The 23,365-nt window shown below is 45.8% G+C and overlaps 1 protein-coding gene across 1 annotated transcript; it reads left to right on the forward strand.

Annotated features, from left to right (window-relative positions):
• Positions 1–527: 527 nt before the first annotated feature.
• On the forward strand, positions 528–14,889 carry LOC126532454 (glutamate receptor U1-like). The gene is made up of 7 exons (XM_072287689.1): positions 528–548; positions 2,134–2,295; positions 2,438–2,576; positions 10,534–10,751; positions 11,948–12,237; positions 14,532–14,688; positions 14,863–14,889. The coding sequence occupies exons 1-7, from the start codon at positions 528–530 to the stop codon at positions 14,887–14,889; spliced, it is 1,014 nt and encodes a 337-aa protein (XP_072143790.1).
• The last annotated feature ends 8,476 nt before the right edge of the window (positions 14,890–23,365 follow it).

Raw genomic sequence — 23,365 nt, forward strand, 5'->3', positions numbered from 1 at the left:
ATGAAATATGGTGCAGAACAATGCCTCAAGCAAACGTCTCTGCCTTTGTGTTTTGTGTACTACGCAGACAAACAGCAGTGGTGCACGCAAGCTAACGTTTAACGTCCACTCACCACTCTTGTGTAGGACAAAACGTTGAAGAAATTAAATATTCGCCTAATTATCGTCAATAAAAGCAAACAACACCGAAAGCTTCGCTTACACCAATTCCCAGAGTGCGTGGGATCTGCATTACTTTTTTTATAATATTGTCGCAATCTGAAAATTTCGCCTATGTTGGCAACCTTCACATTGAAGGCGCCGCAATTCAGTTTTCGAATGAATTCGTAAATGACGACGACCCTGGAACTGGTATTAGTGACGCTGGAGAAACATTGAGAGAGCCAACAGCCCACTGCGAAGCGTATAATCTTAAGGTAATGTGCGCTGCAGTGACAGCGGCGCACATTAGTGCAACTAGCGCGACTTTTGGCACATAACATTCGGTGGAATGAAAAGGCGCCATCACTTTAGCAACTTACGCTATCATGAAGGAGACCCTTCCCAAAGTGAGTGCCTACTTATCAACTTTTATTTGTTAAAATTTTCTTTTTTGCAGTGCGTCCTCCTTGCGCCGCGCCACAAGCCGACCAGGCGAGACATGATGCCACGCGTAGAGAGCCTAACGGAACCATCGCACGCGCGCCTGCGTGATTGATCGTGTGTGTTTACGATGGTCGCCGACGCGAACCGCAATCTTGCGACGGATCCATCCATCCACCTGTAGCCTGGCAAACAGGCACAAGGCGTAATACGTACAGTGAAAAAGGGCGTGGTTCGGCATTAATGGTCTAGCTTTGTTTCTTGGCTTCTTATGATCTGTACGCTTGTTACTTAGAGGCCCCCTTATGTATATTCATGGTCTTTGAAGGCTGTCAATTACCGTGTTGCTTTTCTCCAAATTACAGGTTAAAGGGACACTAAAGAGAAAAAATGATTTCTTCTGCATCAGTAAATTACCTCTTTAGGACACCAAAAACACCACTCTTACTACGATAAGGCGCTTGGTAAGCCAGAAAAAGCGCAAGAACGAAAGACCGGTGGCGACGCCTCCTTGAAGCTCCCGCGCCTGGTGGCTCTGACGTCATTAATTTTGATGGCATCTTATAGGGCCTACTCAACTATATAAAGGTACAGATTGACTGCATTGTGTTCTAAAGGAACCAAATATTCAACATGGCAAGTTTCGGGAACCTTTACTCAGCCAACGCGGCCCAAATGCGAAAACATGCTTTGGAATCCCTGACGTCACACTGACGTACCGGATTCGAGGTTTCGGCGCGAAATTCAAATACTCATACTTGGACCTTCACTTTCTTATCCAATAATCAAACTATTATTTTGAAATGACTGCCTGCAGTGTTGTTAAACAATGCATTATTAGTATAAACTGATTTGTTGTTTTGCTTTAGTGTCCCTTTAACGAACGTTGAGCCAAAGTATGCTATTTCCGTCTCGTGCATTAGAACAATCGCTATGTAGCACAGTAGCACTTCCAGAAGACGTGGTCACGCATCATTAATTGAGACAATAACATTGTGAACCACTCCAACTGCGACGTCTTTATGCCTTTTCGCGTGTGTGAAGAATTGAACGCCTTCGCATAAACCTCTGAATTGTACATAAGAGGATTGGTTGTATTCTGCAGACGTCTCATTACGCGACTTTAGGACGTAAATGTGCAACATTGTTGAATATCACTTTGTAAAGCTAATGTACTTTCTCAGTTTGTTGAAGTCAAGTGTTCCCAGTGCTTCTATTCGAAATCGCCCCATTTTAGAATTTCGCACTTAAGCTTAGGGAGTATAGTTCATCAATCCTGTTGTCTCTTTGTTATGAAATATGATTATGTTGACATTCTTTCAACTCTAAGGTGCGTTTTAGAGAAAAGAAGCATTGCCAACTATTGAATCATGAGGCATATTTTTACCTTCACTTTTTCCTGTCTCAAGGGCTTGCGGTGAGAACGGGAACGTGATGAACTTGCTTTCACGCTCTCCTGATGCTCTATATCATAAACGTGTTAAGTTTGAAGTACGCCTTATGCCGCGGCTCTAGGATGGTTGTTGCTCTTGCCTGTGCAATCTGTTGCAGGAGTCAGACATATCGGTGCACCCGGTGATACCGACAGCCGACCGCCTTACGGTAGGCACCCCACTACCAGCCTATGCTTACTCCAATCCACGCTTCTTTGCCGGCACGCCAAATGCGTACTTGACCAGCGTGTTTGGATACTTGAGGAGCTTTGAACTCGAGGTGAGAACATACAAATTTTTTCATGTGCTCGAAAGCATTAATTTCTCATCTTAATAATGCGAATTTGTCACCAGATCTGCTTCTGTGTCCGTCATAGCTGACGAAGGTCCTGCACAGTTTTAAGCAATTGGTGTATATGCAGGTGTGGTTGGGCCTGCTGGTCTGTTGGCCCTTGGTCAGCGTCATTATCTCCATCATTGAAATGGTGCGGTGTCGAGCTCGCTTCAGTGACATCATCGTCGATAACCTCTTCGACATCCTTGGGATTATGATGTTTGAAGGCGAGCTATATTTTATTAAGCACTGATCATTAATGCAACCATCATTATTAAGCACTGACCAATAATGCTGCAATGTTATATTTCACCCATGACGCATACAAGCGGGCAAACAGCTCATTTCTTCTGATGGAAAAGCTCCCCCTCAAAGTGCAAGACACTAGATATGAAAACGAAAACCACAGCGCATTTGAAATTCACCTAAATTTCTTGTTATCCAGTTATTATGTGGCTTTTCCTTGCGGCCCCACACACGAACGCGCCTTCATCGTCGCTTACACAGGGCACATAAGTCCCGTTTTGTCTGCACTGGCGCCTTCCACGCGTTTCGGGCAAGTAAATCCACAAACACACGCGTGTTTTGCACTCGGCCCCCATGGCTATGCGGCTGACATCACAGGGGTCGAGCCCGCGATGTCGTGTTCAGCAGCGCAATGGCATAGTAACCGATCTTCTGCGGCAAGTTTAGCTTTAACGTAAGGGACGTTTCTAAATCAAGAATGAGTACTGCGTAATCAAAAAATACAGGGTGTTTCATGTAACTTGTGCCAATGATTTAAAAAGAAAGAGGTTAGCAGCAGCTGAATGAAGCCAACAGCATATGGTGTGCCATCATGAGACAGTCCGTAAAGCATTTCTGGCATTCCGTTTATTTAGTTAAGTACGATGAATTGTGCAAAATATTTAATATTCACTGTAGGGCGAAGTGCGTTTGGGTGCGTGTTAGAGGTGGTTCAGAAACGACGGATCCAATTTTTTGTGGCAACGTACATGATGCGCGGCTTTTTTTTCGCCGGTTAAAGAAAGCCTGCGATATATGAAATAAAATCACGTGACTGCACATTTGTATAATATTGCATAATTCATCCAAATTAAGTAATTAGGCAGAATATAAAAGACACTCTAAGGAACGCCACATGACGGTAAACCATACGCCGTTGGTTACCGTCATTGTTTTGCGTACCTACACACACGAAACTATGAAAGCTTCTATGAAGACGTGGAATCGGCGATGGGTAAAGTAAAAGAAGATACACTATACTGATGGGCGACTTCAATGCCAGGGTAGGCAAGAAGGAGGCTGGAGACAAGTCAGTGGGGGAATATGGTATAAGCTCTAGGAATAGCAGGGTAGAGTTATTAGTAGAGTTACAATGTTATGGGCATCATTAAGGAGTGTGCAAAAGAAGTCGGTGGTAACTCCGTTAGACAGGATGCCAGTAAGCTATCCCAGGAGACGAAAGATCTGATCAGGAAACGCCAATGTATGAAAGCCTCTAACCCTACAGCTAGAATAGAAGTGGTAGAACTTTCCAAGTTAATCAACAAGCTTAAGACAGCTGACATAAAGAAGTATACTATGAATAAATTTACCATGCTCTCAGGAACGGAGGAAGCCTAAAAGCAGTGAAGAAGAAACTAGGAATAGGCAAGAATCAGATATATGCGTTAAGAGACACAGCCGGCAATATCATTACTAACATGGATGAGATAGCTCAAGTGGCTCAGAAGTTCTATATTCATTCATACAGTACCAGTGGCACCAACGACGATAATGGAAGAGAGAATACTATAGAGGAATTTGAAATCCCAGAAGTAACGCCGGAAGAAGTAAAGGAAGTCTTGGGAGCTATGCAAAGGGGGAAGGCAGCTGGGGAGGAGCAGGTAACAGCAGATTTGTTGAAGGATGGTGGGCAGATTGATCTAGAGAAACTGGCCACCCTGTATACGCAATGCCTCATGACCTCGAGTGTACGGGATTCTTGGAAGAACGCCAAGGTAATCTTAATCCATAAGAAAGGGGACGCCAATGATTTGAAAAATTATAGACCGATCAGCTTACTGTCCGTTGCCTACAAAGTATTTACTAAGGTAATCGCAAATAGAATTTGGACCATCTTAGACTTCTGTCAACCAAAGGACCAGGCAGGATTCCGTAAAGGCAACTCAACAATGGACCATATTCATACAATCAATCAGGTGATAGAGATATGTGGGAATATAACCAACCCTTATATATAGCTTTCATTGATTATGAGAACGCATTTGATTCAGTCGAAACCTCAGCAGTCATGAAGGCACTACGGAATCAGGGTGTAGATGAGCCATATGTAAAGATACTGGAAGATATCTACAGTGGTTCCACAGCCACGGTAATCCTCCACAAAAAAAGCAACGAAATCCCAATAAAGAAAGCCGTCAGACAGGGAGATACGATATCTCCAATGCTATTCACAGCATGTTTACAGGAGGTATTCAGAGAACTGGAGTGGGAAGAATTGGGGGTTAAAAGTTGATGGAGAATACCTTAGCAACTTGCGATTCGCTGATGATATTGCCTTGCTTAGTAACTCAAGGAGACCAATTGCAATGCATGCTCACTGACCTGGAGAGGCAAAGCAGAAGGGTGGGTCTGAAAATTAATCTGCAGAAAACTGAAGTAATGCTTAACAGTCTCGGAAGAGAACAGCAGTTTACTATAGGTAGCGAGGCACTCGAAGTGGTAAGGGAATACATCTACTTAGGGCAGGTAGTGACCGCGGATCCGGATCATGAGACTGAAATAACCAGAAGAATAAGAATGGGCTGGGGTGCGTTTGGCAGGCATTCTCAAATCATGAACAGCAGGTTGCCACTATCCCTCAAGAGGAAAGTGTATAACAGCTCTGTCTTACCAGTACTCCCCTACGGGGCAGAAACCTGGAGGCTTACGAAAAGGGTTCTGCTGAAATTGAGGACGACGCAACGAGCTATGGAAAGAAGAATGATGAGGGTCATGTTAAGGGATAAGAAAAGAGCAGATTGGGTGAGGGAAGAAACGCGAGTTAATGACATCTTAGTTTAAACCAACAAAAAGAAATGGGAATGGGCAGGACATGTGAGGAGGAGGGAAGATAACCGATGGTCATTAAGGGTTACGGACACGATTCCAAGGGAAGGGAAGCGTAGCAGGGGGCGGCAGAAGGTTAGGTGCGCGGATGAGATTAAGAAGTTTGCAGGGACAACATGTCCACAATTAGTACATGACCATGTTAGTTGGAGAAGTATGGCAGAGGGCTCTGCCCTGCAGTGGACGTAACGAGGCTAATGATGATGATCATGATGCTGATGGTGATGATGATGATGATTAGACGCACGAGACTTGAAGACTTTCAAGCGAACTTTCCTAGGCTGAAAAGAAGGCTAAGCTGAGCGAGTTGTCACGTATTGCAATACTACAATAGGACTAAAAGAAGACCACATGACACAAGAGCTGACTCACAACTGAATGTTTAATTTGGGAGAATACCTTAAAAGATGAAACACTCAATGCGCACTCGTACCTTGCGTAGAAGTTTTGCAGTGGGAGGACATGAGAAGTTTTACAAAAGCTTAAAATAATTATAGCTGTTTATGCAGGATCAAACTTTCAATAGATAACAATGGAGCGACAGGTATTACTTGTTATCAACTAAAAAGCTCACATCTTTGCCATGCATTAATGCGCAGGGCTTGATCACACACGTCGTCCCATTTGTTGCTTATGCTCGCGTCCTGTTTCTCTTACATGTGTAAATTTACAGTGCAAGCTTTATATATATGACTGACCGTTCCTAGTTTTTGCGGCGTCCTTCAAGAGAAAAAAAAATCACGTGGGCTGATCCTGGGGATAGCGCATAAAGGGTCCAAGCTCAATGGCACCTACCCCTGTTCACTTGGGAGCCTGCAACGCGCCGGTCGGAATCTTCGGGATGGGCCCACCTATGGGGAGTGCTTATCGCCTGCTTCACCTCCACCGGGGTTCGGCCCGGCATTACACTATCTTCGAGGCGACCCGCGGTGGAGGTGAAGCATTTTGGTTTTCGTTTGAGAGCTTTGACTGTCGTAGCTTTCGCTGCCATTCCATCTTCACAGAGTGGAATGATTGTATATTTCTTGCGCTGTTTCTCAGAATAAAATTTCTTAGGCAAGTCTAAAAGTTGTGTGGATTTTGTGTAGCAGTAGGAGTACGCCAACATGGAGTGTTGCAGTGGCGGTGTTTTCTTGTCCTCACGGGGACTTGATTTACCTGAGTGACAATTTTTAATGGATACAAACTACTTTACGCATCTTTAAAGAGCGTAGGTTAGGGCGTGTTGGTATTCCATAACGGAGGTTTTTTAAGCGCACGAAAAGGTACGAAAGACGGTGGCAAGACGCGGACACAGCGCTAGAACACAAGCGCTGTGCCCGCGTCTTGCCACCGTCTTTCGTCCCTTTTCGTGAGCTAAAATATCTGTTACTTTATGCAAACTTTTCCGACACACAGAAAGTGTGACTATGTGCGCTGCTAGCACGGAAAGGCGGGACTGATATTTTATTCCGCATTCGTCGTCGTCGTCGTCGTCGTCGTCATCATCATCATCATCTTTTATGTCCACTGCACGATGAAGGCCTCTCCCTGCGATCTCCAATTACCACTTTCCTACGCCAACCGATTCCAACTAGCACTCGAAAATTCCTAATTTCGTCGCACCACCTAGTCTTCTGCCTTCCTCTACTGCGCTTCCCTTCTCTTGGTACCTTGGTACCCATTCCGTCAACATAATGGTCCAACGGTTATCTAATCTGCGCATTACATGACCTGCTCAGCGCCATTTTTTTTTCTTCATGTCAATTACAATATCGTCTACACCCGTTTGCTCTCTGATCCGAACCGCTCTCTTTCTGTCTCTTAAAATTATGCCTAGCATTATTCCTTCCATCGCTCTTTGCGTGGTCCTTAACTTGCGCTGAAGCTTCTTTGTCAGTCTCTTACAAAGAAGACAAAATGCCAGGAGTGGAGCGAAAATCTGCTTTCAAGCTGCACGGGAAAACGTCAATTATATGCTCATTAGGATTTGCCGTATTGCTCAAATATCAGAAATCCCAAGTCAGCTGCTACGGGGCTCGTGGAGCCCCCCAACAGCGGACTATATTAGCATTATAATTATATTTAAGCCGCTCCGAACTTCTAATTATATATTTACATGCGTGTTTCTCGGTGAAACAATGACAGACACTTAAAAAGATATCAATATCGATGGGCACTGCACACAACTTTGCCGGCGCCGAAGAGACCAGAAAATAATAAAGGTGAGAAATCTTTAGAAAGCAACTATAACAAAAAACATGCAAAATAAATAGTAATATAAGTGCGCCGTCCTGGGCAAAATATCTCGTTGTTTAGGAACTATTCCTAGAGAAGTCAGGCTTAATTTGAAGCCTCTGTTTGTTATGAATGATTCACCTGGACATTCTGCCCCAGCTCCCAGACACCAACTTTCTTGTGTTTGCATCACTACCATACAATATTTATGTCAGCCCGTACATCCTTTTCACGGTTACGGCACGTATTTAACACCACAAACCAACAAACCACACGTACTTCTTTGTGCAAGTTTCTCTTTTAGGAGTGACTTTTGTTTCATGTTCACTCGGGCTGTACCTTACCGTGGCCGAAAAATTGGGCTGATTGCAAATCCACTGTCTCGTGAGGCTACCATAATTTTTGGTGTACTGCTCACAACTTACGGAAAATTGCTTTTTCTCGGCGAGCACGCTCAGTTTTCTGGTTGGTCGCACTTGACGATCGAACGTCGCTGCTTGCATCATCCTAGGAAATTAGCAGTCGTGGTTTTCCGTGTGGTTAAAAAGCAAGCAGGATTCGTTTAGATATATCTTATCCGTGGGTATGTCAATTCGCGCCTTAATACAAAATAATTGTATGGCCCACCCGTTTCTCTTCATTGCAGTGCTGTCATTTCTTTGAACATTGATATCTCACAAATACCTAGCTTCTAGGTGTTCTTGACATCTTCTAACTAGAAATGCCTGAATGAATATATGATTAAATCAATACACATGGCCAGTAATGTCATGTTGCAGGTAATTCAGTGCATGATTTATGCAACACATACGAAAGCGATAAGCTTCCGCGCCTTCCATTTTTGCATATGTATGAAAACACCAGTGAAGCAACTCTTCAGCGTTCGGTATTTTCGGCGTTTTCGTTTGGTAATGACTGCGCCAACGAGAGTCCATCTCTTGTGAGTGTCCGCAGATGATTCGGTAAATCCCGTGATGTCGCCTGTCGACTTGCGCTCGCAAACCTGACAATCAAAAGAGCGCAGGATTGTATGGGTGATCCAAGTGAGCAAACTGATCAACAACGACGAGGAAATGGCACAAATAGTACATGCGCAGAGGCTTTAATCGAAGCTCTCGAGAAAAGTTTATGTACATCAGTGGCCTCGTTAGATGGGCTAGCTACAAAACATATTCTTGCAGAGACCATCGCACTATTGATGTCGATGTCACCAGCTTATTGACGGATATTGCCTACAGGCGGCATACCAGAAAATATTGTTTTTCTTAGCGAGCTTCGGTGCTTAGTACGAAGTTACTAGCTAATTGTCTTCGACCAACACTAAATGACAGGCGGAAAGTGCGATTTGTTGGCTTACAGCAGGAACACAGGACGAGGAGAAGTTTGGTGCATGACTCCCTTTGTTTTGAAAGCACGACCAAAGGAGATACACCTATGTAAGATATGGATGCAGTGGAGTCACGCACGCGATGTTGACCAGAATAAACGTACACCTCGCATATAACGAGAGTTGTCCATACGAATTGCAAACGAAGCCTAAGGTGGCTTTTAGTGAAGCACATTGCCATTTTCTTGACTGCGGTTCACCCCCCCCCCCCCCCTCCCGCCCTCGTATTCCTAAAAAAGCAACAGCAACATTTTTTTTTTTAGTCATACATACTGAAAGTCACAGTCGGGCCCAAGCAGGAGCGAAGAACAAGAAAAGACGTTATACATGAACGGCATGTTAAGCGATAAAAAGTACAATGTCACAGGGCAGAAAATCAAGCTGTCAAATGTGTACATGACCAGAAACACGATGTGTCGCTATATTGCTCGGCTGCTAATCGTATTACCATCGATAGTCATCGCGAGGTGAGTTCTGCCGTAATTTTTTTGTTCGTTGATTATGCTTACCCATGTTGTGTTTTGCTCGTTTAGATAAGGAACAAACCCGTTTTCGGGTTACTGTACGTGCCGTCATTTTAGGTTAGTGCGATTAGTACTGAAACAACTTAGCGACACACCGTACTGCCACCCCCGAAAGTCTTAATAGATGAAGCGGGTAGAGTGGTAGGGCTCTTCTTTCGTGCTGCCCTCTGGACACGCTGCGCCATGTACCAGCGCCGCTTTGAAACACGCGTGTGGCGCGTGTCTTGATATATAAGACGTGGGTTCGATTCCACCTAGACCCGAAGAAGTTTTAATGATTTTTTTTTTGTCATAGAAGAGCGGCACATACCTTGTGGCACATACCCACTAACTAAACTGCCGTCGAAGTGGTTTATGACGAGTATCGCAAATACAGCGGCACATGCCCGTACCTACCGATTTCCTTGATATGTCGGGGAGACTTACGAATTCGGGATATTCCTCCTGATTGTATGCGAACGCTCACACTCACCGTAGAACTGCACGATCGCGGAACGAAATTCCCTCTTGACACAGTCGCATCGTAATTGCCATTGTGCCCTAGGAATATAGCGGAAGTCAGATTTAAATCCAAGCCATTTCTGTTTAGGTAGTGTAGACCTAACTCAGTTCGCTTCCGCAGTGCTATGTTGTTACGAGGCGAAGCATACTGGGATTGTAAAGGCGCCTTGGGCACAGGACACAGTACTTGTTCCTTAATTATAAACGCTTGCATAAGCCATATCCGCTCCCAGTACAAGCACCGGGGTGTATAATAACACTACTGGCAGCCATTCAGAGCTCTTTATGGTGGTGCTGTGGCATAGAAAAAAAAGATCATATTTTTGTTTGATTGTTGCATTATATTTTTCTTGTTTTCCCTGTTTTCGTGTGATTTTTTCGATCGGTATGTTGTTGCGAAGGCTGTTTCGGTAAGCATTTGTTTCGCACGCGGTTGTGCAGGCACAATACGTCCTGTGCGTGACGCTATGGGCCGTGTGGTCTTCGCCGTGTGGTGGCTGGCGGTACTCGTACTGATGAACTCTTTCCAAGGAACCATGAAGGCCAGCATGAGCGTCAAGACGCCCACCGAGCGACTGGAGACTTTCCGCGATATCGCAGAGAGACCTCACCTGAAGCCCATCCTCATACGAGGAACGACATTCGAACATCAGTTCAAGGTGACCCTAGCCTTCACCACAAATTTCTTCCGCAGTGTAGAAATATTTATTTTAAAATTTAATCTGTTTTTCAAAACCAAAACTATCCCGCGACTATGACATTCCCTTATGGGAAATTTGAGCGCAGCTCGATACGTGTTTTATTTCGCGATATATTCGGGCAAAGTATTGGATAACGAAATCACCACTCCGACTGGCAGTGGACCAGTGCCGTCAGCGCCTTCGCAGAGGGAGGGGCAGTATGGAAACGCTGGCATGGTGAGCGCCATTAGAGGCAGATGCGGTAAAGACGACGACAAACGCGTGTGTCTGGCACGAGGACCCTGCGCGGTTAAGCCGAGGGACGCCGACGATCAACCAAAGAACAGGCGACTAAGAGCTGCGCTCTACAATATGGTAGTGTTTAAGACGTGTGACTCCATGCGAAACTCTGTATTTTTCTAAGGCGCTGAACTGATGACAGGAAAGCCTAATCTACGACTACTCTGTGGCTCAGACTGAAAATGTGGGATCCTCTCACTTCTAGTCGTACAAACCATGATGCAGCTTCAAACATGCCAAGCCACGAGATGAGATGAAGCAGCTAATTACCAAAAGTGTCGCAGATTTTAACATCATACGGTTGTCGGAGTGTGTGCGAGGAGCGGCGTACAAGTATTCCAAATGAATATTGGTTCTTGTACTTCTCACATAATTCAACTGAACAATCATCTGCATAGGAAAAGACACGACTAACATAGACATGACTAGCATGCATTAAAGGAAAACTTAAGAAAAATGAACACTCGCTTAGAGGTGGCCGTAAACGTTGGCATGGCTAAGCCTTAGTATCGCATTATTACAGAATAAATTTTGGAGTATTCTCTTCTGATTTGAACTTACGTAAATGCTGACACTGAACCTGCAGTATGGCTTGAAGTCTTAGCAGCTATTTACGTTTAGGAACACACATCTTTATATATATTTCGGCGTTGTCGACGTATGTTTTTTACAGGGAGTTGCTTTAAGCCCCCGATAACCTGCGTTGTCCCTGCTTTCCTTGCATCAACATAGCTGTATTTGTAGCTATATAAGGGGTAATCGGGGATCGCTGGGAGAGCCTTCCGTGTGCTGCGGAGTATATAAGATAGGCTGATTCTTAAGTATGTAACATTTGAAAAAAAATGTATGTTCGGTATGGTTCACGGTTTGCACAGGTGTCTCCTGAACCGGAGTTACAGAAGATACTTTCCATGGCACGGCGACGACGATCAATCTTGCCAGCTTCAATCGTCTTCACGCGTCAGATATTCGACGAGATGATTGCTGAGCGCTCCATCATTTTCATGGAAGATAACGTCATGCAGAACTACATCGCTGCTCTATATCCGCAGAAGCCAGGGGAGGGCCTGATCTACCCTTCGAAGCAGCACACCATATCTGCCCAGTTCTGCATGCTCATGCGCAACACTCTTCAGCCCAGAGTCAAGAAACTATTTCACACAAGGTGAAGTTTTCAAGCCATTAATTTTTCGAGGCCGACAGAGCTGCCGCAACGCCGAATAACGCCAACATACACATTCGGACAGTTTAAAAGCATTAGCTCTAGTGTGTTTCTTACTGCCCGAGTGTTCTTCCTGTTTAGGCTTTAGAGGGCAGCTGCATTTATTTTTGTTAAGCCTGTGACCATATGACGCAATCACAACAAAATCATCATGGCCATGAAATCGCATGCAAGGCAAATTTTTTTTACGACCTCCTGTTAGCATGCCGTGCGCCACCAAGAAGTGAACAGCCTTGGCCTGAAAGCTCAGGACAGGCAAAAACGTGAACGTACAAGGACAAGTTTAGATAAGCCGCATGACAAGCCGAAGGGAGAAAACTAGTTAAATGTCGGACCGTAAGCGCACATAGGTGACCCCGGAACTAAATTGTCTGTGGACAACTGCCATCTGCAAAGTTGAGGTTATGCCTGAATGGAGAGAATCATCGTGGTAACTTTGGAGGGCAGGAGCTCTTTGTAACATGGGGACCTTTTTTGTATTATACTTCCATGGTTCTACTGTCCTGTACTAAAAGAATTTATAATGCCACACAAGTAATATCGGATGTCTATAGCTTTGTCTTCCAAGCAATGTCATCACAATAGTTGCGTGGGATCTGAATGCCGGGCCACAGTAGTCAATTCCTTCACTGTAAATCTTGCCTGGCTCACAACACAAGAAATTGCCTCTTCTGCCATCAAAGGGGCGACCCGCTGGCAAGCAAAGTTTCTGAATTTATTCGAATAGGAATATTCGTCAGAAACTACCTTCACATATCGAAAAGAATGTTGAAGTTTTCTTATTTCTGAATGAAGGAAATTATGAAGGGCATTTTGAGTTCTTTTCAGACAGAAGAGACCTAGTTACGTCATATAATACATGTAACGACGTTGCGAACCGAACATATTACAATGTAGTAGGTTACCTAGAATTTATCGCGACTACAAATTGGTTGACGGTGGCGTGAGACTCCAAAGCTATAGTCGTGTAGCGCTTTCATCGGATGCATTCGGCGCATCAAGCACACGCCCTGTTTTCGCTGAGGGTCCCATTTACGTACTTACTGCTGGTGTTGCAGCGGCGGCGGCAAATCGTCTTCGTTGACCTGGTGGTAGGGAAACTCACATTTTAATGCGAAATCATTAAATGCCCCATTGCGGAAAAACGCGGCGTTCTGGGCGTGACCACGGAGCGATAGCAGCAAAAATCGCCGACAGCGCGAAGAGTAAAAACATGTCAAGAAGACCCGGATTGACGTCAAATTTTTCAGGGATGATCCTGTAAACAAAAGAAACCCGGGCCTCCCGCGTGCGAGAAGAGCACGCTTTCTAGACGTGATGGAGGCTCCACGGATCTGGTCGACTGAAAGTGTGCTTGGTGCGTGCGTCATTGGGCACGTGACGGAACAGCCAATGGAGAGAGGTGGCGCCACGTCATGAGTGTACAAAATAAAAAGCATTCATATCCACTTAAACGCCACTGAGCAGTCGCTCGCGGGTAAGCGAGCGCGCCTAAAACCAAAAACATGAATCTGGCGAGTAGCTGAATCTGGCGAGTAGCTTTTCTTCCTGGTGGGACGTCCTATCGTCACACATTGAAACACATGTAAAAAAAAAATAAGAGAGAACGAAAACAGCAATAAACGATTACCACTGTACGTATGCTAAGCTTAGGTTCGGGAACGGCAGCTCTTTTTGTGACACGGCTGTACTGATGGATCGCTCACACATTTCTATTGCTTGTTGCTGATAGCTATAGGAGATAAAAATTTTCTACGGTTGCCTAGTCTTGCCGTTGACGTAGCACACGCATGATGGCAGAGAAGGCTGCAGTGAAAAGGCAACGGCGACACTAGTCTGCCAATTGTCCCTCTCCCTCCCACCCTCTCTCCCGCTACTTGCGCTTCAATTACTGCGCGGTGGTCACAGCCTGTAATAGAGACACAGCCAGGTTTTACCGATGTAGTATTTGCAGCAAGAAAGCGGTATCTCGCATGCAACGTTTTTTTCCGCAAGGCACAATGCGTGCGGCGTGCTTCGTTCTGGTGCTCTTTCCCTCTCTTTCTCCCACAGAAAAAAAAAAGAAAGAGAAAAACCACGATGCGGATTTTTAAGGGTGTCTGCGTAAATGAATGCAATTGCTTTTGCTGCTCTCGCAGACTTTCTTCTGCAACAAATATAACCTTCCATGTAATAAATGCAAAGCACTAATAGCAGCAGTGTACATGAAACAGTAAGACCTGTTCTTTCGCTCACAGATGTCGCTGGATGCACGAGTCTGGACTAACGGAGCGTAAGCGGCTGCAGCTGCAGTCTCGTTCCTGGTACCTCATGCGCCCACCGTCATCGCAAGTGCACTCGCTCTCCTCCGAAGATACCGCAGCACTTTTCTACATGGTCATGCTGGGCCAAGCCGTAACGCTTTTTGTTTTTGTCGGGGAATTGCTGTTTCACCACTTCATTTTGCGGACGCGGTAATTCCGTACACCAGAAATTAGGACATAGAGCCTAGCCTTGCAATCGCCGATTTGTTAGGTTTCCTATTCACGGGCCTGAATCTGCTTTCGTACACCTTCGCCTCATTGACAGAGCCAGTTCAAGGAGTGCAAGGCCTAGACATATGTATTCGTTCACTGTTTACGCATGCTTATGTTAAATGCTTCAGGTTGTCTCCAATTGCACTGGAACTCGTCGATTTGTTAACACTTGGAGCACGAATGTAGAGCTTGAGGTATAATGATTGTGTTCCGCGAGTGTAATGTTGACGGATCTCTATTTTCTACCCTGCAAGAGCGTTCGCCCGTTAAAGGTATTTCGTAAACAAGAGTGTCTCAGCTTTGCGCGTAGTGCTTTTTATTATTTATTTGACATCCTCCTCAGCTCATGGCGACTGACGGTTCACTTTTCATCCCGTGAATAAAAAAATGCAGCTCTATCTTGAAGCCTTACGCGTGCGCCACGATATATTAATACTTTGTTCGTCTTTTTCTTGTGAACAGTTTATTTTTAAGAAAGCGGATGCTGCTTTGTCGGATGCCAATATATCAACATGCACAGTCTGCTTGACCTGCCTGTCCTTTCTCTACGTGCTTTCTCTCGCCGGCTAATAGCATGGTTGTGAGCTGTCATCCAGGACAAATAATCAATACAATGATCTGCGATGTGGTCCCCTTACCCATGTTTACAGTGAAACAGAACTGTTTTTACCTAAACGAACTTTAAAGATGGTAATTTGTCCACGTAGAACGTGATTTTGTAAGGCGCGTGTGTCCGAATCAACGCATCAGCTACCGTTGTCTCTTAGCAAACAGAAACATATATCGATGGCTATGCCGGCTGCATACGCTAGAGCCAATAACTGAACAAGAAAGACGTGATAGTACGCCATATTACAGGCATCACACGTCAGTTTTTTTGGTTAATGCAATACCGCTTGCCGAGTACAATTCTCCATGAAAACGGATCTTGTGCCGCTACACGTTTCTCAGGTCTGAGGAGGTTATGGAGACTAGACGAAGCGCGCGTTAGTCAGCCATATTTGTGCTCAGAGATAGAGTTTCTATGCTAGAGTGAACTGAGCGATGTGCTCTTCCGACATTCAATATTCCCTGAAGTGAGGAGCCCTTTAGTTCGGCATCTGCTTACTCATTATTCGCGTTTCTTAGTAAATTGCAGTTCAAGTATGCGCCAGCGTGTGCTCTGTTCCATATTCTTTATTTTCGCAGGCAAGAAAAGTGAATCACAATCAAATCGTCTACCTATGAACTCTGTTGGTGAAAATTCCTAGTACGAATAAGTCTGTCATATGTTTCATTGCTCCGTTTTCAAGCCCTGCGCCGGTCACAGCTTCAATGGCGATGCGTGTAAGGCAGGCAAGAGCGCCTGGCGGGGTACTGGTGCCAAGCTGTTGCCCCTCCTAACGCTCCAGGAATTTTCGGGCTTCTGGATCCGCCCAGTAGTGATGACAAAAATTATTGAAACAACTTTGAGCTTAGAGAATGCGAGGAAGCCGGTATTTTTTACAGACACGTTCTGCGAGTGGCGTGCGAGGGGAGTGCACGTTGGTTGTCGAAGCATGAGTGCCGCGCTCCTGACCATGACTATGCAATTCGTTTGGAATGATAACGTCAACAGCTGCCCGAACACACTGATATGCAATCGTAAGAGAAATGTAGACAACACCGCTCGTATCCTGCTCTGAAGGTACATCAGGTGTTCCCCATTCAGGGTTAATATTGCCTATTTTTTATATCAGGACGCGACTGAAGTTATCAGTAACGCCAACGCCAAACTTGACTGTTGTACTGACTGTGCGCTTTACGCTACCATACTTATGCTCACTACCAAGTCGCGCATAATACTTTTCTTGCTCTGTTTTGCTAGGGGCTTCCGACTTGGCCAATCTGAATTAATTTAAGAAAGCAGCGTACAAGGGTTTCACCAAGAGAGAAGAGTTTTTCAGTTTACTTACCATCACAGGAAAAAATTAAATGAAAACCGTCAATGAATTCATGTATTGTGGAGTCACTTTGACGACTTATCTGAAATGGCATAATCATCTGAATCTTATCTGTTCAAAAAAAAAGAATTAACAGCTTGGTTACCCCAAATGCACGCTGAAAAGAGTAAACTCACGGCCTGTGGGAAACCAGCAGCTGCCCAGGCGGCGCTCGCGAAAGATGGACCTCCTCGCAGTGGGTGAGAAAGCGCCGACACTTTTAGTCCACCACACAAACGCGGGACCAAAGGCATACCATGGTTTTTAGATTTACGAAACTGTAACCTGAGCGAGTTTGGCATGTTTTTCTTTTTCACATCTCTCAGTGTGACTACTGAAATTGGTTGAGAGGCTACCTTCGCAAACATATTTTGTAGAAAGTGTATAGAGAGTCTATAGACATGTGTCTGTGAAGTCCATAGATTTCTATAGATATTTCTTTAGACCAGTCTATGGACAGTCTGTGGACTTATGGCTTTACACTTTTTGTAGGCTAGTCTATCAGATGTCTGGGCCTATAGCCTGTCTATAGATTAATGAAAATTGACGTTTCTAGACAAGTGTCTGCAGTATCACTTTACACAAAAGTGTATAGGACCCGCAGTGGTTGCTCAGTGGCTATGGTGTTGGGCTCCTCAGCACGAGGTCTCGAGATCGAATCCCGGCCATGGGGGCCGCATCTCGATGGCGAAAACACCCATTGACTTAGATTTAGGTGCACGTTAAAGAACCACAGTTGGTCGAAATCTTCGGAGTCCTCCATTATGGCGTGCCTCATAATCAGACATTGGTTATTGCACGTAAAACCCCATAATGGTCATTTAAAAGTCTAAAGGCTCATAAAGTTCTTCTTTAGTGGACTGAAATCTATGAAATGTCTATTGGCAAATGTTTATAGACTATCTATAGAGTATTCCTGTAGACCTGTCTAGTCTGTGTACTTGTGGCCTTACACATTTTGTAGATTGTGGTCTACAGAGTGCCTATAGACAATTACTGTAGAGCAGTCTATAGATAATCCATAGAGGGTGTTTCAACTAACTTGAGCCAAATATTAAATGTACAAACAGGCACTACGCGTGTCGAATTGGCGCAGTATTGTTCAGAACCATATGGAGCACATCATATTTTTCCGAATCCACCAAACTGAGAAATTAACAAAAATTGCCTAATTAACTTTTTAAATAATAACTCTTGCGAAAAGTCTTCAATATAGCAGTTGTCGCGCTTGTGCACAAACAACAGAATATTTCATCTGTCTTAAGATAACTGTTCTGTTTAATTTGTTGCCAGCCTTTCTTTAAAGTGCGCGAAATAAAAAAAAAAATGCCACGTGGCTGCCGGCTAACCCGCCGTGCTTTTAGTGCCATCACATGTAAGTTGAACGTATTAGCAAAGGCTGCTCCGCGCACAGAGATCGATTGAACAGGCTCTCGGTGACTGCGATTGGCGTTAAGTGACAAAGGGGACGTGCCGTTTGAAGAGAAAAATTGTTCAACGAAAATGCTGTCGTCCCGTCCGAATGCGACATGGGACCGGTGGCAGCATGGTTTTCATCTCTGTCCTTCGTCACAGTATCAGCCTGGCCCCTACATCGTGTTTATTCATTGGACGGAAAAGAAGAAAAGAATGCCTGCGCTGCGTCAAATGCTGCTTCCGTTCCCATGTCGCATTCGCACGAGCGCCACATGGCGCGCACTTCTGAACCGCATTGGGATCGAATTTCTCGGTGTCAATTGGCTCCTTGGCACAAGCTGCAGGAGTGGGCGAATCGCGGTGGAGGCTTTCAATCTGGAGTAGGCTGGATGCGATCGAGTGGCCCTGCGACAGCTGTCTTAGTATGCGGACGAGTGTGACGTGCCTGAAGTACGTACAGTGAATCGCGCCTTTAGCAGATCGTCTGTGCCGCCGTTCCCTGCGAGTGATTGCGATGCCATGAGGCGCACCATACTCGTACACGGACTTAACCAGCCTTGTCGTGTGAATTCAGCTTACGGCATACGCAGATCAGCTTTCTATTTAACGAGGAAAATAAGGCCAGAAAGTGCAACAGTAGGCCGCAGCTTACGTAATATCTTTACTGAGAAGATACACGCGTGTTTCAATCACTTCCATGTGTGTTAATTCCCCCCCCCCCCCAAAAGAAGTCGCTGTTTTGCCCAAAAGGCGAAGCATCGATTGCGATAGCAAATTAGTAGACAGCTACACCAAGTAAGGATAGTAGTTCTATCGGCCGTATAAACTTGGAAACATTCGCGTACTAACTGATTTACCAAGCATGGTGTTTGCGCGCACAAGCAAAACTGGGCACACTCCAATCGTCGAGTGCGGACAATCGCTGCAAAACGCTGGACGCTGGTGTGAGCAAGCGTGACATGCAGCAGCGAGCGAAGTCACCTCATTAAAATTCAACAGGAGGGGACACTCGGCGAAAGCTGGCAACAGGAAGAACGTGACGCCTAGTGTTAATCCCATCCGTTAGTTGACATGAGCATAGGAAACAAGAAGAATGTGAAATAAACACACAGACAACGTTTTATTTTTGTATTCTTTCAAGCTGAAACTAAAACGTTTTGCGTGTAAATTAACCTATGCTTAGGGACTTACTTTTCTTGGGTCGCCTAGCAACAAGCTAGCGGCACGCCAGACGCGCCATATGATGCGTCATGCGCCAGACGTGCGAACGAAGCGGGCGAGGCTGGTTGGGCATGTCATGTTCGCCTGTTCGGCGACCCGTCTCTTTTGGATGTAGTGTATTTGTTGGGCTCCCGGCAGATTCTTGCGTTCGTTCTGCACTTCGACACGGCAACACTGCACTATTGGATTACATCAAGGTGAGAAGTGTTGTCTGACAGTCCGCGACGTATTTCAAGCAATTCTGGCTTTTACAGTTCGAGCTGTGACTTCTGAGCAGTTAGCGAAAAACATCTCGGCCGTCCTGGCGTCCTTAATTTGAGTTAATGGCTCTTACTGGGAGATGTTTGCCACCATTTCTATTAACTCTAACATTATTATAACCAATGTCAGTAGTTTTTGGGCACGCTCGCCACACCTGGCTTTGTGACGCAGTTAGCGAAAAGCCGCTCGGCCATGTGAAGCAGTTAGTTTCGCATGTACTGAATATTATTGCGACAAATTTTCGAACTTTTTGTGACCCCAAACATTATTATAACTAATTTTGTAACTTTTTGGGGTACTTCTTATGCACAGTGGCCACGCTCGGTGTTGGGAAGCAGTTAGCGAAAAGCAGCTCGGCCGTGTGCCGCAGTGTTTCGCGTGTGCTGAATCTTACTGGGACAAGTTCGTGATGCATTCTCTGACCCCCAAAGTTATTGTAATTAATTTAGTTACTTTTTGGGATACTTTTACCTGTGGTTTTGGCACAGCAAAAAAGCAAGCCGGCCATGGTGACAGTTAGTTTGGTGTGTACTTAATCTTAGTGAGACAAGTTTGTGACGCTTTCTATGGCCCCGCAACATATACCTACTTTTGGTTCTCACGCTTGTCGAACGCGCGACGAGCGATTGCCAAGAGTAATAACACTCGGATGTGTTGCTTGCGCCGGCAGAACACGCAAAGAATAGGGCCGAGGAGCTTCAGAACAAAGAACTCGAAAGTTCTGTCTTCTGAGCCATTGAAAATGGACTGTGCACCCACGCATTTCTCTCGAGTGCGAGTAGAAGGACTTCTGCGAGCCTCTAGCATGGTCTCGCTCAGAGCTTGTGTTGTAACTACGTCTGTGTATGTAGCATACTATCGCGTTGGCTGTGGCCAAATTGTTTTAGAAGCGCGCAGTCTCCCGTGCATTTGTGCCCTGAAAGTGCAGGAAATAATGTCCGGGAATGGGGGAATGCTTCATATTTCCTAATTCATAATTTATTCTTCATAATATATAGTACGGCTTAGAATGAGTCGGGCATTTTCGAAGTCATGTATGTAAAAGCGAATTGCTTTTGTTTGCAATGTCGCCCATTCACTCCTTTGGCACGTTTCGCCTGTTCGCCCAGTATTCATATTAGGTCAAAATGACACGCGCCAGTAATTAGCTTTTTTTTTTCAGTTGATGCCGTCCGGTGGAGCTTCGTACGGGAACGATCGCTGCTTACCTCGTGCCACAATGTTGGATTAACGCACAAAAAGCCCGAAACGAGCATTTGTATAGATCGAAATAAACATTTCCTCATTCAGAAGGCGCCTTGGGTCTACTTTATGAAATTGCATGTGGCACAGATTTGATCGGGGCTTGAAAAGGCCGTTCGCAATCGTTTTAACTAAATAAGATTCCGCACTAATACCGTGCGCGATTGAGCAGCAGAAAAAAGAAAGAAAGGCGCCGAGCAGCGCAGACGTTCAAAAAGCGGGCGCCCAAAACCGAAACCCGAAGGAGTTAATCCCATCCGCTTGGTGCGTTACTGTCAATTCAGCCACTGGGCTCTATGGGAGTGTCCGCTGTTCAATTTCTTTTTCCATGGGGACCTTCGAGCGGTCTATCGCATCAACGCAAGAGCGGCGAGAAGACAGCGCACGCGACCACGTGCAGCAGTGCAAAGCACACACTTGTTGCTACCCGCTGAGTAGCGGGAATGAACCAATCTTGATGGAAATCCTTTTGCGCCCTTCATACGACGGAAGCAATATGTGTGGTGATAGTGTGACGATGCAATATGTGACGCACGAGATTGAGCCGCGATCGTCAGTTCCCCTTGCTGCCGGTCGAGAAATGCACAGTTGCTGCCGGAGCACAATGCTGCCCCCTTCTCGCCCTCTCATCCCGCCCCACGGCCTTTCGCGAGACGGAACACGGCACGTTTGCTCTCCGCTTTCCTCCTTCGCGCGCTCGATGGAGCCGCGATCGCCGGCTTCCATCGAGTTCTTTCACTCGCACGTGCAGCATACCACGCGCGGTGATGGTGTGATCGGCCTTGGACTTTATACCGAACATCACGGCGACGGCAAAAATGCCCCTTGAGTGTCCATATGATTGCTATCGCAACAATTACTCTGGGCCTACTCTGGGGGGATATTACACTTAAAACAGAGCAGGGGTGCTATGCAGGATGCGCCGAGTTTCTCGTTCACCCGAGTTTTACCCGAGTTTGCTCGACGGCAGTCAGTGAACGGAGATAGCGCGGGACGCGCAAAGGCTGCAGGCAAAAAAATACGTAGACAAAAAGCCGCGTATGACAACATGAGCGCACCCTGCGCGGGACGCTGCTTTCACGTTTCAAGCGCAGACGGCTGCACAACGAAACGCGCCAGCGCCGCGTATTGTTATCAACGGATTATCGCAACTTAGCAATACCGTGACTGTCCCGCTGTCTGTCTGCACACTTGCCGTGAGCCGCTTGCCACGCCTTTCGCGGGCGCGTCAAGGGCGTGCCTCCTCTTTCGGGACTATCTTTCTATCCTCCATCGAATGCGAACAGGGTACATGCGGCGCATTCTTGCACTTACACTTTCGCTCAAACGAATACGTTAAAATACAACAAATAAAATTACGAAGATTTTTATTTCTTTAAGTGTCTGTTTTTCGTTTTGAATGCTAGAAATTTCTGATGACAAACGGAGATCGAGCAAACTATTAAATTTTGCACTTCTTGCCACGAGTGGCGACAGTGAGGCGAAAGCTTAGAAGCGGATACATTGAAGCGGGTCGCGCACCCGAGGCAGTTCATACGGTGAGAAGTCACCTAGGGGCGCTACAGTACTATTCTCAATAATGTCAGTGATCACCACTCTTTCTCTATTAGGGGAATAGAAACGCAGCGCCGCAGTACGGCTCTTCATCGCAGGCGCTTTAAGGCCCCTGCTTTACCAACTAAAAATGATACACTAGTCATAAATACGGGAACAACGGCTGTCGCTGCAAAATGACGGTCCGTAGTGCCCGTAGTGACGCAGTTCAGTGAAAATGTACCAGTTTATCCTTGTGCGCGAAGCCTCGGCGATGCATTGCGAAGAAGTGCGTGCTTCCCAACGACACAATTCATCGCTTGTCATCGCTTGCCCAGTGAAAGTGCCTCTGAGCGCATGTACGCAGTATTTGAGTGTTTTGTGCGCACCAAGGTGCTTGCGGATTACTTATGCTGGAGCCAGCAGCGATCGCAGAAGGATACCGTAACGACACCGCAGCAATTGCATTTTGGCAGGTGAGGGCTCTTGTGTGCGGTTATGAAATGAGACTTCGAACTGAGGAAGGTGTTGGAACTGTTGAGTGCACGGTGCTTGTGATGAAGAAATGCCATTGCACTGGGTCTAGAAGAGCGAGCGATTCTCGGACGCTGATCGTGTTTACGACGTTGTGGCTCCGATACATCACCGATGACAGAGCAGCCATCTCAAACGACTGCTGCGATACGCACTCCTCAGCATCGTCGTCACCCTCGGTGCATCGACGCCTTGCAAGCAGCTACAGTGACGTGCCGATAATTATTTACTGTGCGCTACGTCGCCACAATGCAGGCAATGAAACCGTGATGTGGGGCCATCTCAGCCCGAGAAGATATATGCATAAGCCAGCGACAGTCAACGCTTTGTTTTTGATAGTAGTGCGCAGTACATCACCGATGACAGTGCGTTGTGCGTGTTTTATGT

Source organism: Dermacentor andersoni, chromosome 4, assembly GCF_023375885.2.
Source record: "Dermacentor andersoni chromosome 4, qqDerAnde1_hic_scaffold, whole genome shotgun sequence".
Taxonomy (NCBI): domain Eukaryota; kingdom Metazoa; phylum Arthropoda; class Arachnida; order Ixodida; family Ixodidae; genus Dermacentor; species Dermacentor andersoni.